This window comes from Antechinus flavipes, chromosome 2, assembly GCF_016432865.1.
Source record: "Antechinus flavipes isolate AdamAnt ecotype Samford, QLD, Australia chromosome 2, AdamAnt_v2, whole genome shotgun sequence".
Classification (NCBI taxonomy): domain Eukaryota; kingdom Metazoa; phylum Chordata; class Mammalia; order Dasyuromorphia; family Dasyuridae; genus Antechinus; species Antechinus flavipes.
In genome coordinates, this window is record NC_067399.1 from 499,178,964 (window position 1) to 499,194,679 (window position 15,716).

At 36.3% G+C, this 15,716-nt stretch overlaps 1 protein-coding gene across 1 annotated transcript; it reads left to right on the top strand.

The window, feature by feature from the left end:
- Positions 1-110: 110 nt before the first annotated feature.
- Positions 111-13,970, top strand: SWI5 (SWI5 homologous recombination repair protein). Its single transcript, XM_051980101.1, has 5 exons — positions 111-281; positions 850-898; positions 7,154-7,275; positions 9,752-9,846; positions 10,493-13,970. The coding sequence occupies exons 3-5, from the start codon at positions 7,154-7,156 to the stop codon at positions 10,522-10,524; spliced, it is 249 nt and encodes an 82-aa protein (XP_051836061.1). The 5' UTR covers positions 111-281; positions 850-898; the 3' UTR covers positions 10,525-13,970.
- Positions 13,971-15,716: the final 1,746 nt, after the last annotated feature.

The following is a 15,716-nucleotide window of genomic DNA, read 5'->3' on the forward strand; positions in this document are numbered from 1 at the left end:
GCGCATCCCAGCGTCTGCGCCTGCGCCTGCGCCGATCTCTAGTACTCTCTCGCGCGCGCGTCGTCCAGCCCCGCCCGCGATGCTACTTGGCTCCAGCATTTCTATTCCTTCAGATTACACTCTGACTGGCGCGGGCTTTCCTACCTCCTCTGCGAGAGTGCGCTCGTCCTAGACCAGGAGCGAGCCTCGGCCTGCCCGCTTCTCTACTCCCTGGCAGTCCTGGAGTCCCACTCGCTGCAGAAACCCTCGGGAGGGGAGCCCAGGACCCCGGGCCTCCGGAGGTGCGACGGAGAAGAGTCTCCTCTTGGATCCCTCCCCAGAAATCCGGCATCCTTCAGAAAAACCCTCCTCAAGAGACCTCCGTCCCTTCCACGACCCGTCCTCCAAACTGAGCGCCTAGCACGGTCGCTGTTTCAGTGGGCGCTTAATAAGTGCTTGTTCTTCCTTTCCTACTCGCCCATCCTGAGCAGTCCCCATAGATCCTATCCACTTCAGAAACTTCCATCTCAAGATCCGATTCCTCCTTTAACAGACCGACCTTCAGCGAATTCTTATCCTAGACCTCAATCCCCTTTAAAGAAACCAATTCAAGGATCCATCCCTTTCCATTGATACATTTTTCCCCCAGGGACCCTCGGCGCCTCTGAGACACCGCTTATGGATCTCTCCCCTTGGAGTAGACTCTCCTTATCCCTTCCCATCCCATCCCAAATGCCCTGGCCTGAACCACTTGGTCTAGTTTCCCTTTCCCACCTGTCTTCACTTCCAGAGGGCTCCCGGGCTTTCAAGTCTTCCCTCGCCCCGCAAATCCTGGGTCCTAACCATCCCTTTTCCTTGGTTGCTTTCCAGGGCACGATTGGGACTCTCCAAACGCCATTCAGCGGCTTTTCGATCCCCTGTGAGTATGTCTGCACGCACTCTTACATCCTTCTTTCCTCCTCGTGCCATACAGGTGGTATATCTTTCCCCAATCTCTCTGGGCCTCCTCAGTTACATCGCAGCAGTCTTTTTCTTGATCTCTTTGATTCTGTAATAGAAATTTTCACAGCATCTTTTCCAAATCTTTCCTTTTCTCATGCCTCTAGTGTCTTCTTCCACCTATACAACAAGATGTATGTTGCCATAATAAACATGTTGCTTATTAAATGTATGATGAAGTGAAGACTTATCTGCCTCCTACTTGTCTAAAGGTAACAGATCCAGGCAGGAAATCTGATGTTATTTCATGTAATTTCCACTTATCTCAAAATAATTAGGTTAGCTTTGGACAGCACTTCATCTGAGTAAGGTGAGGATGACAAAACATAGAGGGAGAAATATTTTGAGATAAGTGGAAATTACATGAAATAACATCAGATTTCCTGCCTGGATCTGTTACCTTTAGACAAGTAGGAGGCAGATAAGTCTTCACTTCATCATACATTTAATAAGCAACATGTTTATTATGGCAACATACATCTTGTTGTATAGGTGGAAGAAGACACTAGAGGCATGAGAAAAGGAAAGATTTGGAAAAGATGCTGTGAAAATTTCTGTTACAGAATCAAAGAGATCAAGAAAAAGACTGCTGTGATGTAACTTCCCTCTGCTTTCCTTAGAACCTTGTTCTATAATTTCTCTCTACAATTTTTACCTCCCAACTGGTTGCTTCCGCTCTACCTTTAAAAACACAGGTCTCCCCAATCTTGAGAGAGGAGAAAAATAGACAAAAAACTTTGTTTAATCCTACTGCCCCACTAGTTACCATCCTATTTCTCCTTTACCATTTTTTGCCAAACCAACCTGCTGCCTTCATCACCCACTTGCACTTTAACTCTTGGCAGTCTTATTTCTGCCCTTTCTACTCATCCCCAGTGGCCTTTTTTTTTTTTAATCCTTCATTCTTCTTACCTCCTTGCAGAAATTCTTTGCTGCTTCCCTCATAGAACTCTCTTCCCACTTTATGAGTTAATACTGTTCTGCTTTTTTCAATTACTTGACTATTCATTCCTCTGACTTCTTTTTCTAAATTCCCTATTCTTCTCTTTCTATACTTGATAATTTACTCTGTGGTTTTCAATGGTCATTTCTTTTACTGCTTGGTCATCACTTATGCTAATGATTTCCAAATCTGTTTCTTTCATTCAGGCCTTTAATATGAGTTTTACATTTCCAACTGCATCCTGGATATTTTTCCATTTAGTGTCTTGCTTTCATCTCACTAGTTACAATCACTGCATCTAAAACTGATCTCATCAGTTTTGTCTTGTCAGATTTGCGGCTTCTTCCTGACTTCCATGCAATCATCTGTGATCTTTCCCTCTCTCTTATCCCCAGGTTTCTCAGATTCTTTATGTTCTTCTTTGTAATGCCTTTCTTACCTGTCCCTTTTCATTTCCATTGAAACAGCTCTAGTTCAGGTTCTTAACCTCCTTATATATGAACTATTGGCCTCCTTATTCTTATTATGTTTTCCCTCCAGCTCATCATTTACACTGTCATTTCCAGATTAATTTTGTTAAAACGCATCACATTACTCTCAAGCTCAAAGACCTTTAATAACGCCTAAATAGCTAAAAGATCAGTTTGATACGCAGAAGCAACTTCTGAGCCAATTATATAAGACTTTATACAATCTGGTCTTGTTCTGCTTTTCTTTTTTTTAAATTGTAAGTTTATTTTTTCCTGAGACAATTGTATTTAGGTGACTTGCCCAGGGTCACACAGCTAGGTTAAATATCTGAGATCAGATTTGAACTCAGATCCTCTTGACCTCAGGGCTAGTTCTCTATCCATTGTACACATAGCTGCCCCCTTATTCTACTTTTCCAATCTCATTTCTAAATGTTTCTTCCAGTCATGCTGGTTTCATTGTCCCCCCAAAATGCCAAGTTCATTTCCTTCTCTGTATTTACCCCAGCCTGGGATGCTCTTCCTTTTTATTTATCTGAATCCTACTTTTTTTTTCCTTAAGAAAAAAAAGTTAATATTATCCCTAATTTTAAGGCAATTTCAGTAGAAGTTAGATTAGAAGCATTTTGTGATCTTTTTAAAAAAGCAAAATCATGGTGGCTAGCATTAATTAGTCCCAGGTCATTCTCATTTCTTTCTCAAAGCATTCAGTATTTAGCATATCCTCAAATCCCCTGATTTATCTCCAGGAATGGTTATCATTCTATCTCCATGCGTACCTTCACAATGAAAAGCTCTCATATTCCTCTTGTAGCCTATCATTCCATCTTTCCCTATATTTTACCCCTCCTAAATCTGTTCTTCATCTCATAATGACTTCTAGTCTATCCAGTCTTCAGTACTTTCTCTACTTTGATCTTGTGTTAAGCAGTTTGACTCCATTTTTTCCTTACTGCTTTGTCCCATTGACAATCATGCCTTGCCCAAAATTAACTTCACATTACTCCTACCACCTACTTTTCATAATCCTATTTGTGTTGCTGAATAAAGCTGAAGAGTATCATGCAACCAAGCTGACTGGATACATTACGAATTTAGATTATCTAACCTTAATGAGACTCTTCCTGTAGCAAAGCAATCTTTTTATTCCTCCCTAATTGATGCTCTATCCCATTTTGCACAGATACTATTTCATGTTTTATCTTCTTTCCTCAAACCTCCCATACCTCCCCCTCTTTTCCACCTTCTCAGTTAAGGATCTCAACTGTTTTTTCTACACGTTTTAAATATTTTTAAAATTAAGTTTTATATTGGATATTAGACGGGATGAAAGAAAACTGGGATACTAATTCATTGAAACAACTGTGTGAACTAATTCTTCCATTTTTTGTTTGTTTTTTGTTTTCTTGGTTCTGCTTTATTTGACTTTGCATCAGTTCATATAAGTCTTTACGTGTTTCTCTGTATTCTTTTTAGGCTATATTCTAGTGTGTTTTTTTATTTTAAAAAAAATTTTTAAATAACTTTTGACATTCACTCTTGCAAAACTTTGTGTTCCAAATTTTTTTCTCCTCTTCATCCTCTGCTTTAGACAGCAAGTAATTGAATATATGGCAATTCTTCTATACATATTTCCTTTTTTTTTTTTAATTTTTAAAACTTTTTATTTTCAAAACATATGCATGGATAATTTGACAACATTGACCCTTGCATAGCCTTGTGTTTCAGCTTTTCTCTTTACCCTCATCCCCTCCTCTAGATGGCAAGCAAACCAATATATATTAGACATGTTAAAATATTTATACATATTTTGACAATTATTCTGCTGCACAAGAAAAATGATCCAACCATTCTTGAGAGCAATTTGGAACTATGACCAAAGGGCTATAAAATTGCATATTCGTTGATCCAGCAATAATACTTTGTATCTCAAAGGCATCCAAAAAAAGGGGAAAGGACCTATTTGCATGAAAGTATCTATAGCAGCTTTTTTTAAAAATTGGAACTCAAAGGGAGGCTCATCAACTGGGTCATAGCTAAATAAGGTGCAATATATGTTTGAAATGTAATATTATTGTGCTATAAGAAATAACACAGGAAGATTTCAGAAAAACCTGGAAAGATATATGAACTGATTCATAGTGAAGTGAACAGAACCAGGAGAACTTTGTATATATTAACAGCAATATTGTATGATGATTAATTGTGATGACTTAGTTCTCAGCAATAAATAATTCTAGATGATCCCAAAAGACTAATGATAAGGCATAGTATCCTCTTCCAGAGAAAGAATTGATATTGATTGAATACTAACTGAAGCATGCTATTTTCTCTTTCTTTCTTTTTTTTCCTTTTATTTGTGACTAATATGGAAATGTTTCACATAATTGCATATGGATAAGCTATATATCCATCTCAGGGAGTGATGGAAGGATAGAATTTGGAACTCAAAACTTTAAATATGTTTTTTTTAAATTGGGGGGGAATATATATTTTTTTAACATTCATTTTTTAAAATTCTGGATTCTCTATTCTCGTTCTCCCTTATCCATTGACAAGGCAAGTAATATGAATTATACATATGAATTCATACGAATATATTTCCATATTAACTATGTTGCCAAAAAAAAAAAAAAGGAAAAAAAAGTATGCTTCAGTCATCCTCCTAATTCAGAATTCATCAATTTTCTTTGTGAACCTTTTGGAATTGTCTTGGATCACTGTATTGATTAGAGTAGCTAAGTCTTTAACAGCTGAGTCATTACAATATTGTAGTTATTATGTACAATGTTCTAGTTCTGCTCACTTTACTTTGTATTGGCTTATATGAGTTTTAGGTTTTTCTGAAACCATCCCCTTTATAATTTCTTAAAGCATAATGATATTTCATCAGAATCACATATCACAACTTGTTTAGCCATTCCCTAATTCATAGGCAACCTATCAATTTCTAGTTTTTTGCCACCACAAGAAAGAGCTTCTATAAATAGATTTGCTTATGTAAGTTCTTTTCCTTTCATCCTTTTAGGATACAAGACTTAGTAGTGATTTTGCATAATTCCAAATTGTTCGTTTGCTGAATTTCCATCCATGTTTTCCTCCATCAGCTGCAGGTTTACCCCAGAGTTTTGTCTTATGCTTTTTTCTTTCTTTGCTACATTCTCTCACCTGGTGAACATATAAACTCCCATGAGTTAAATTGGCAAATTTATGCAAAAGACTTCTAGATCTATATAATCAGTTCTTGTCTTTCTTAAGCTGAAATTTTGCATCATCAACACTATTCTACATTTTAAACTCTTTTTTTCTTAAGTATCACAAATTCAACATGTCTAAAACAGAATTCATGATTTTTTATTTCTTCCCCAAATCAACCCCTCTTCTGAATTACTCCACAGGGCATATTGCTTATCCAGTCACCTAGGTTCACAGGTTATCCCTGACTCCTCTTTTCCTTTACAGTCTTATTGTTTCTTTCATTACATCATCTTCTCTTGCATCTCTACCCTTCTCTCTGCTTATACAACCTGTCACTCTAGTTCAAACCCTCATCACTATTGAAATACCTTACTAATTGGTATTCCTGCCTCAAGTCTCACTTTACTCAAATCCATTTTCCCTCACAGCTGCCAAATGATTTTCTGAAACTACAGGGTGATCATATCATTCTTTCCTCTCTTCTCAGTAAACCTGAGTGATTTCCTGTTACTTTAGTATCAACTGTAAATCTCTCTGATACTTAAAATTCTTCACAATCTGGTCCCTTCCTATCTTTATAGTCTTTTACCACATCTTTCTTTACTGTCTAACCAAACTGGGGTACTTGTGTCCTTCACACACAGTACTCTATCTCCCATCTCTGTACTTTTACACTGGCTGTCCTCCATGCCTGGAGTGCCAATCCATGACTTCTTTCAAAACTCAGTTCAAATGCCACCTTTTTTCACAATTCTCTGCTAGCTGTTAATGCCTTCTCAGAGATTATACCTTCATTCTAGTGTGTAGGAGGTGGGGAAGGGCCTGTTTTTTGGTCCATTATAATTTCCTTTAGTAAATTAAATTTAACAGTCCTTCGTGACTGTTATTTAACTTTTAATCCCTGTTAGCATTCCCACTGTGCTTGGCATAAATCATCTAGTCTAATCTCATCATTTTATAGATAATTGAGGTCCAGAGATATCAAGGAGATATATGGGATAATCTATGGCAGTTCATTGAACCTCAAGGAATAATTTCATTATTCTTTGTCAAGAATTAGTTTTTCCTATTCTTCATCTTGAATTATCTTCTTCAATTCCTTCTGAATCATTCTAAGGACATGTTCCAGGGGGGCTACTCTTTAAACCTTAAGTCTCTCGCTTTCTTATTTTTCCTCCAAGCTGTCTCTAAGAAGAAAGAAAGACTAAAGAGGAAAGTACTGAAAAAACTCTAATCCCAACCCTTGTCACTTGGTAGATAGAAAGGTAAAATTCTTATAGCACTTGAAGTTTTACAAAGTCCTTTCTTTACAACAATCCTGGGAAGTAGGTAGTGCAAACTGAGATAGAGGAATTGTTCTGGGATATCAGATGAGTTAAGGCTATGCATACAGCCTGAAAGTGTCAACTCTAAGCCAAGGGCCTTTCCACTGTACTATTCTGCTTTTGGCAGGAGAGAATTGGAAAGAGAACTCAGAAATTCAGTTGATATGGATACTAGAAGACTTATTATATTGGCAGATAGGTAGGTCAATACTCACATCTTTTCTTGTTATGCCATTTAGATGCCTACTCCCAAATTTGGCCAGGCTAATGAGACAAATGAGGAATCCCTAAGGCTGGAAATCCAGGAGCTAAAGCAAAAGAGAGATACCTTGGATCAAGAGATCTCCCAGTTGATGGCTGAGTACATTTATTACTAAATTTGTTGTGAAACACTTCACCTGTGTCTGGGATTTGTTTATTAAATAACATAGTCCGAGGACCCACAATATACAAAGCATCATGTTAAGTGTTCAAAGGATGTTGTAAGAAGGAAGGAAGAATAGTAGCACAGATGTACATCATTTTACAGTTTATAAACATTAGTTTGAGGCTCACAAAACCTCAGTAAAGTTATAGTACAAACCTTAGTGTCCCGCTTTTATAGATAAAGAAGCTGGGAATCAGACAGACTTTCCCCGTGTTTTATAGCTAATAAGTAGCAGGGTCAGGACTAGAACCTCATTGTTTTCTGACTCTACATGTGGCCTCTGTGCTATACCACATGATCTCTTCCATAGGGAATTTTCCAGTTTATGGAAGGAGGCCCAACCTCTTCCCTTGGGAATACTAATGGTGTGGTAACAAAACGCTAGACCTAACATTTGACTCTAGAACTAACTTGTTTTATCTGTCACACCTTCATTTTCCTTCTCTAAGAGGGTTGGACTAGATAATTGGAAAGGTTGATTCTACCTCTTAAATTCAATTATTGAACTAGGAGATACACACCTGAAAAAGATTGTAAGAATACTTACAAAATAGCATCATCAGGCATTTTGGGTACGAGGTTGAGACATAGGAGTTAGACTGTCATGAGTTTTACTCTTTGAATCGGTGGATTGAGAACTTTGTATTTCTAGAGTTCCTTTCCCTTGTAGAGTTCATAAAACTACTTAAACTTCAAAGAGTCTTTGGAAGGGAGCTCACAAATTTTGAAAATCAAATCAGTACCTTAACCTATATTTCACTAGCCTCTTAGAATCTATATTATTCCTTCCACCAAAAGTAAATAGTTTGTAGTTGTTTTTTTTTGTTATAATAAAAAAGAGGAGCGTGAAAAGAGCAGGGACCTAGGTGATAGAAAAGGCACCATTTACAAAGATACCTCAAACTTCTATTTTAGTATTTAAGACCCTCTTGGAACTCTTTCCTAAGCTGCTTGTTGGATTAATATTGAATATGATAAATTGGCTAGCTTTTACTGTTTGAGTAAGAATTGATATTTGCATTCTATATAGATATCCATATTCATGTTGTACTCTCTCCCAAGTACACTATTTTTTAATGTTTTATTTTGACACAAGTTTCTTCCCTCTCTACACACACACACACACACACACACACAGTATATTCCTCCAGAACATTAGAGTGAACCTAATCCAGTGATTGATATTGATCTTGTCACTTTCCTCTTTTGTCATTTATCAGTTAATAAAAAGGAAGAATCTATCCTTTAATAATTCTATACCAACATTGCTCATTGAATTTGACCCACAAATAAAGTATATGACTTAACTTGGTGTTATTTTTGACATTGTTGTAGTCCCTATGTCCAGCGGTTTTGGCTATGCTTCTTTCATTTGGCATCATGCTTCCTGGACCTTCCCACACTTATATGAATTCTATGAATGATATCCATCATTCCTTATAGCATAATAACATTCCATGGTATTAATATAGTTTCTTTGTTCAGCTGTTGACCACTTGTTGGGCACATATTTTGTTAGCAGCTTTTCTTATTACAGATAATGCTCTTACGAATACATTTGTTACTTAGAGATTGTTTCTCATTCACCCATTTGGAGTATAAATCCTACAGTGTGTTCCCTATGGCAGACTATAAACAGTTTAATCACTTTTCTTGCAGAGTTCTAAAGTGTTTTTCAAAACAGCACCATGTGGTGAAATAAATGTGAGATTTGACATCAGAAGATTGGAGTTCAAATGTGATCTGCCCATTCTGCTCTGTGCAACTATGGCCTACTCACTTCACTCCTTCTTTAATTTCCCTCAATTATAAAATGAAAGTTGTACATATATAACCTATATCAAATTGCTTGCTGTCTTGGGGATGGGGAAAGGAGAAAAATCTAGAACTTAAAATCTTACAAAAGTTTAATGTTGTAAACTATCTTTACATGTAATTGGAAAAAAAACTATTAAATTAAAAAAAGAGAGAGATGTCAGACTAAAGGATCTTTCAATTCCCTGAATTTTTGAGCTTTCTCTACAAATAGTTAATGAGAAAAGCATAGCCCTCTCTTTCCTCCTTTGTTCTCACGCAATCCAACCCTAGTTTCTTTGCTGGGTAACAGTAAATCATATTTCTATAGCTTTTTAAAGACTTCCCTTACAAATTCACTGTAAAGTAGCCTGTATAAATATTAACACCATCTTATAGATAAGGAAACTGGTTCAGAGAAGTGTTTTGTCAGTGGTCACATAGCCAATAAATGTAGAACTGTTACTATCTAATTCCAATGCTTTATTCATGACCACCAAGCCCCTGTCTACATGTCATTTTACTTTAGGAGACATGTTATTCTAGATTTCTATTGCAATCTCTAATTTTTTTTTACAACTTTTCTATTATCTCCATGTCTTTCTGTGTTTCTCAGAGGCTATGTTGTATCTGAGTTGGACGACCACATTTCCCTGCTTCATGAATACAATGACATTAAAGATGTGGGCCAGATGTTAATGGGAAAATTAGGTGAGTGATTGGAAATTTCCTGAATTCAGATAGCACCTCTATCCTCTCCATATCCATTGTCTTTGTCTTTCCTAGAGTAATCCAATACTTTCAACTCTGTTGTCACTGCTTTGTGTATATTCTTCTAATTCCTTGTCTTTAACTCAATACCAGTTGCACATTTAAGAAGATTTTAGGGGCTTTTAGGTTGTGATAGATGTCTGTGATTTCCTTAAGTCTTAAATGGGGATAGTCTTTTGATAATTTCCTCACCCAACTCTGGTAGATAACTGAAGAGCTTTAAATGTTTCCAGTTGCTAACTTGTTAATGCAGCAACCTTAAAAAAAACAGAACAGCTCTTTTTTGCTCAATTATCCATTTTGTATCTACTAAGAATCTCTTTCTGTGGAAGCTTTTAGTCATAACTTGGGTGTCTATCTGGGATGACTAGGTATAATCCTGTATGGATGTAGAATAAAGCTATAGATGTGCTTTTAAATTCTTCTTAAATTCCTTTTTAATTATGAACTCAACAGACATTTCAAGATACAGAGTAAAAGAGGCTCATATATGAAGCTGAACTTATTTTACATACATTTTTCAAAGTATGTATTAAATTTAACAAGGTAGTATTTAATCATACTTTCCCTTTTTTTTTTTTTATAGCATTTCCATCACAACCCAAAAACACCCCCTAAAATGGAAGCTTTTCATTGTTATAAATGTAAACAAGCAAAATAAACCAACACGTTGGCCAAGTCTGGAAATGCATTTACCATTTTTCCATTATTTCTTTACTAAGGGAGATGAGACCTGTTTCATGAAGTCTTTCCTCTTTCACTTTACATTACTGTAATCATCTTGTTAGTTGTTCTGATCCTATACAACTCACTATACATAAGATTGTATAAGTCTTCCCATATTTCTCGTTAATTCTTCACATTCCTAATTTCTTATGAGACAATAATACACTATTCCATTTTTGGAACATCATTTCATTCAGTCATTCCCCAAATGAAGAGCATCCAGTTTGTTTCAAGCTCTTTTCTTTTAAGCTCTTCTCCAACTTCATCTACAGTCTATCCTGTTGTATATACACAGAGAGCTATTTAGCAATTAATAATCATTTTAGATTGTTGTCAGAAGATCTGTTCACTTATTTTATGAGGGCTAGCAGAAGCCCATAGGTCTTTAAGGACAGTTCTGTGAAACTTGGAGAATTTCCCTCTTACTATAGCTACGAAAAGGTACCCAATCTGATTCTCTTCTAATTTTTTTAATGATGTGATTTTTAATTGTCAGGTCTCTTATCCATTTTGAACTTATACATTATATTGTAGACGTTAATTTAAACTTACTAAACTGCCTTCCAGTTCTTGTCAAATACTTCTCCCAAGTATTTTATGTTCTATGGATTATTAAAATTGAGTTAAAAAACACATTTGCATATAGTCTGTTTCTAGATGCAATGTAATAGTCAATGGGGAAAATTTTTTTTGCATCAAGTATGTCTGATGCATACTTACATATCAGATATATATGTCTAATAATCAAGACATATAAGAAACTATCACAAATGTAGTATATAACTTAAGTCATTCCCCAAAGGATATGAATAGACATCAAGAGGAAAATTGCAAACAACCATGTGAATAATTGTTCCAAATAACTAATAATTAGAAGTGAAAATCAAAACAATTCTTAGGGTTTCACCTCACATCCAAATATGATAAAAGATGGGAATAGTCAGTGTTGGAGGCTTTCAGAAAGAAAGGCATAAGAAAATACTTAATAAAGTTGTGAATTGATCTAATCAGTTTGGCAAACAGTTGGGATTATACTAAAAAAGTGACTAAAATAGTTGTATCCTTTGATCCAAAGAGACAAGTACTAATTACATACATGCCCCTTATATATCAGTAATAAAACAAAAAAGCAACATATACATCAAAATGTTTATAGTAACTTTTTTTAAATAAAAGTTTTTTTCAGTCAGCAAAAATTTACTCTCATTCCTACCCCAATCTCCATGTTCCATCTCCCACCCCCACTTCTTCTAATTGAAAACTAGAGGAAAACAAATTTCTATATTGGTCATATCCAAAAAAATATTTATCTCATTCTGTACTCTTGAGTCTACCTCCTTGTCAGGAAGTAACATCATGTTTCATCATTAGTCCTCTGGAATCATGTTGGTCATTACTGTGGTAAAAATTCATAATTTCATTTGATTTTATCATGTTATATAAATTGTTCTCCTAACTTAATTCTGTATCAGTTCATGGAATTTTCCCTAGTTTTCTCTGAACATCTCCTTCATTATTTCTTACAGCATAGTAGTGTTTCATCACATTTATATACCATAACTTTTCATCCATTTATGGGCATACCCTCAGATTGCTATGCTTTGCCCCTCAAAAAAAAACCTCTTAATATCTTTGTATAATTAGAGTTTGTTTTGGTTAGGGTCAATTCTTCCTTTGACCTATCTTCTTTTGAATTATTCTTCCCCTCTTTTTCTCCTTTCTGTTATTTTCTTCTTGAGAAGTAGCATTTTTCAAAGTAGCAAAGACCTGGAAACAGAGTTCCTGCCCATCCATTGAGGAATGGCTGAATACATTGTTTGTATATTAACATGATAGAATAATATTGCACTATAAGAAACAATGTCTATGAAGAATACAGAAAAGCAGGTTTATGAACTACAACAAAAGGAAGCAAGCAGAACCAGGGAAACACCGTGCAATAACAGTGAGAGAGAAAGAACAGTAAGAAATTAAGTGTAATATTATGAAATTATAGTGAACATAACAGATTTGTTATCTTTATGTACAATCCAGTGTTTGCTACTAAAGTTCAAAAAAATTATAATGAACAAGTTGACCTCAAAGGAGAGATATGAGAATGCATTTCCTGACCTTTTTGGTGTGTGGAACAATACTGAATATAACATTTGACTGGATATGTTGGTTTTGTTTGGGGGATTCCCCCTTTTTTTATTCAGTTATAAGGGAGAGCTCTTTGATAAAGGGGATAAAGCCCTCTGGTATAAAAATATATTTTCTTTCATGCATTTTTTGGAACATGGCTGATGTGGAAATGTATTTTCCATGACTGTAAGTTTTTATAACAGATTTTTTATTTTTTTCTCAGTGAAGAGGGGAAGAAGAGGGAGAGAATTTGGAATTGAAAGGGTAAATTGGAGGGAAAAAAGTGAATTGGGTGTCATCAGACCAGACTTCTTCCAAGAGGAGAATGCTGAGGTGTAATCTTTCAGTATTTGTGCATGGATGAGATGATGATCTGGGCCCAAAAGAAAAAAGAATTAAGAGCATAGAAATTGGTTTAACCTTGTAGGAAAGAGTCACAGGGAAAAATGAATGGAGTAAAAAATGTGAGGATTGATAAATGGAAGTCTTGAAACTTTAGGTGAAAAATTTGAATTTGACAAGATGGGTTTGAGGAGTTTGTGTTCAAAAATATCAGGTCATTTTCATGCCAGGATTTTGACAGCATCTTCTTTCCTAATTTTCATTTCTCTCATGACATCATTCTGCTATTTTAGCCAGATCAGAGGTGTGACCACCAAGGAGCTGTATCCTGAATTTGATCTGGATATGAATGACTAAGCAGAAAGATGGATTTACCTGCACCCTCCCTAGCCAGGGGTAGGTGAAAAGACCCAAGGAAAGCATGAAGAAGAAACCTACAAGACTTCTAAGTGAGGCCACCAAAGTAGAGAAAGTATTCTTAAGTGCTTTTCTAGAAAAGCTAGACTCATTTAGAAGGAAACATGGGTATGGGCGCATTGAGGGAGCAAATTTGAATTCTCAGTTCTACAATGCTCTTAATTTTGAGTATTTCGGGGAAATCGATTAGTAGCATCCTTGCGTATACATTATATTTAAAAAATCATTTCTCTCATCCATAGTTTTGGAATTTTTATTAATTTGTGTGATGTTTCTTGTATATTCAAACTCATAAGAACAGTTTGGGACTTGAAGGTAATTTGTCTCCCTTTTTGAGTTACCATTTGCATGTAATCTTCCAGTCTTGAAAGACAAAAGTTTTATTGGTTTCTTATGCTGTGTTACTTATCATTTATTCATTATAATAACAAAATTAAAGTGAAATCACTACCCTCGGTGCAGCTCCTCATTTGGCCAAAAATCGAAATGCGCCTTCCAACTTTGCTGCGGGGGGGGGGAGGAAGGCAGCTTCAAAGATGTCATAGTTTCTGTTTATGCCAGATGGTAAAAATATTTTCAGGGAGCATTTTAATGAATACCTACTATGTGTAAGGTATTTGGAAATTGTGGTAGTGGCCTTAACCTATTTTCATTCCTTTTAAAAACTGAGAAGAGACCTGATAGGGAAAGGAGATGGAAATCAGGAATTGGATCTTGGTTAGACTCCCAAGAATCTCCTTAAAATAAAGCTAAAATAACAGTTCTTAAGACTGATCCCACTTGAGAACATCTTCTTGAGGATGGTACAACAGTGTAGTAACTCCATACAAGTCAGAATTACTGTTCAGCACAAAAGTCAGTATATAAACAGCCTCCTTCCCCTTGTTCCTCCTTTCTGGCTGGCTGGGAATCCCAACTCCACACTGACACATTCTATCCTTATACTTTGGATTAGCCACACATACCATTGGGAAGAGGCTTGTAGGTCATTAGTGGCTGGAGGACAAAACCTATTCCTAGCAGCCAATCCATTTCCTGAGCCTTGAGATTTCCCTGTTATAGGTGCAGCACCAGGTGCGGGCCTCTGGGAGGCAGTGTCACCTCAAGGATGAATCCAAGTTCTTTAGTGCTGACTGCAGCAAGAAAGAGTTCTCTGATGTCTTGCTCATATTCTACAAAGGGTTAGCTGAACAGCCTTGCACAGGACTGTCCAGGCAAGGAACTGGTGACATGGCCCGAGGCTTTGTTTTCACTTTTTCAAAGGAAGCTGTTCTCTGCAAACTCCCCTCACCATCTGAAGGGAGCAGGAATTCCAGGAAGCAATCATTGGGAGATCTGGATTATGGTCTGAGCTATGGATCCAACTGCTTTAATATCTTAATATGCAAGGTATTCTGGATAAAATTTTCTCAAGTTAAAGCCTCAGCCATCTAGGTATTCCAGATTCTTAGAGTTGGAGAAGATAATCTTTAATAATGAATGATATTCCATCTTACAGCTTTGTGATAAGAGGAAAAAATTTCACCATATTGGCTAGATACCAGTTCCTACTTGTCCTTCCATAAGGCCATTTCCCCTCTGACGCAGAAGTCTGTCTGTTAGAATATGTTCCTAAAGAAGCAAAAGAACAGGGACTACATCTTGTTTTCCCTTTGCAACTTCCTTGTTTTAGAAATTACCTAAAGAGATTATAATTGCTGAGGGTTATAATGCCAATATGTGTGGGAGGTAAGACATATGTGGGTCTTGCATTTAAGACCAACTCAATCCTTTTTTTTTGATTTGATTGGCTGCCCTTTAAAATAGTGAGTGAAGACTCATAAAGCAAAGTCCTATGTAAGCTCTCCTTAATGTTCAGGTCTGGAAGAGGTTCAGGGTGAAGTTTTCAGATCTAGACTCTTCAAAGAGCATTGTGAGGAAGCTGCCTGACTCAAATGTTTTCTGTTGGCCAGTCTGTGTGAAGGGTTAACAAGGATGCAGAAACCCTGGAGGGTGGGTGGGAGCAGTGAACCAGGCAAAAGGTTAAAATTACAAATCAAAATAGTCATCCATGTAATTAGCACAGCATTCCTCCATAGAAAAGATTTTGACTAGTTAAGTCATCATTGTCCAGAAGAGAAAATTTATACTTCCATAATATGCTAGGCATCCAGATACTGGAAGGTCAAAAGATTAGTCAGGAGTAGGGCATACTTCAACCT

What these genes read in the sequence shown, in the direction of transcription:
- SWI5 (XM_051980101.1), top strand. Translation starts at nt 7,154, where the DNA reads ATGCCTACTCCCAAATTTGGCCAGGCTAATGAGACAAATGAGGAATCC. An exon ending in ATCTCCCAGTTGATGGCTGA is followed by an intron (nt 7,276 to 9,751) that starts GTACATTTATTA and finishes TGTGTTTCTCAG; the next exon opens with AGGCTATGTTGTATCTGAGT. An exon ending in GATGTTAATGGGAAAATTAG is followed by an intron (nt 9,847 to 10,492) that starts GTGAGTGATTGG and finishes TTTTTTTTATAG; the next exon opens with CATTTCCATCACAACCCAAA.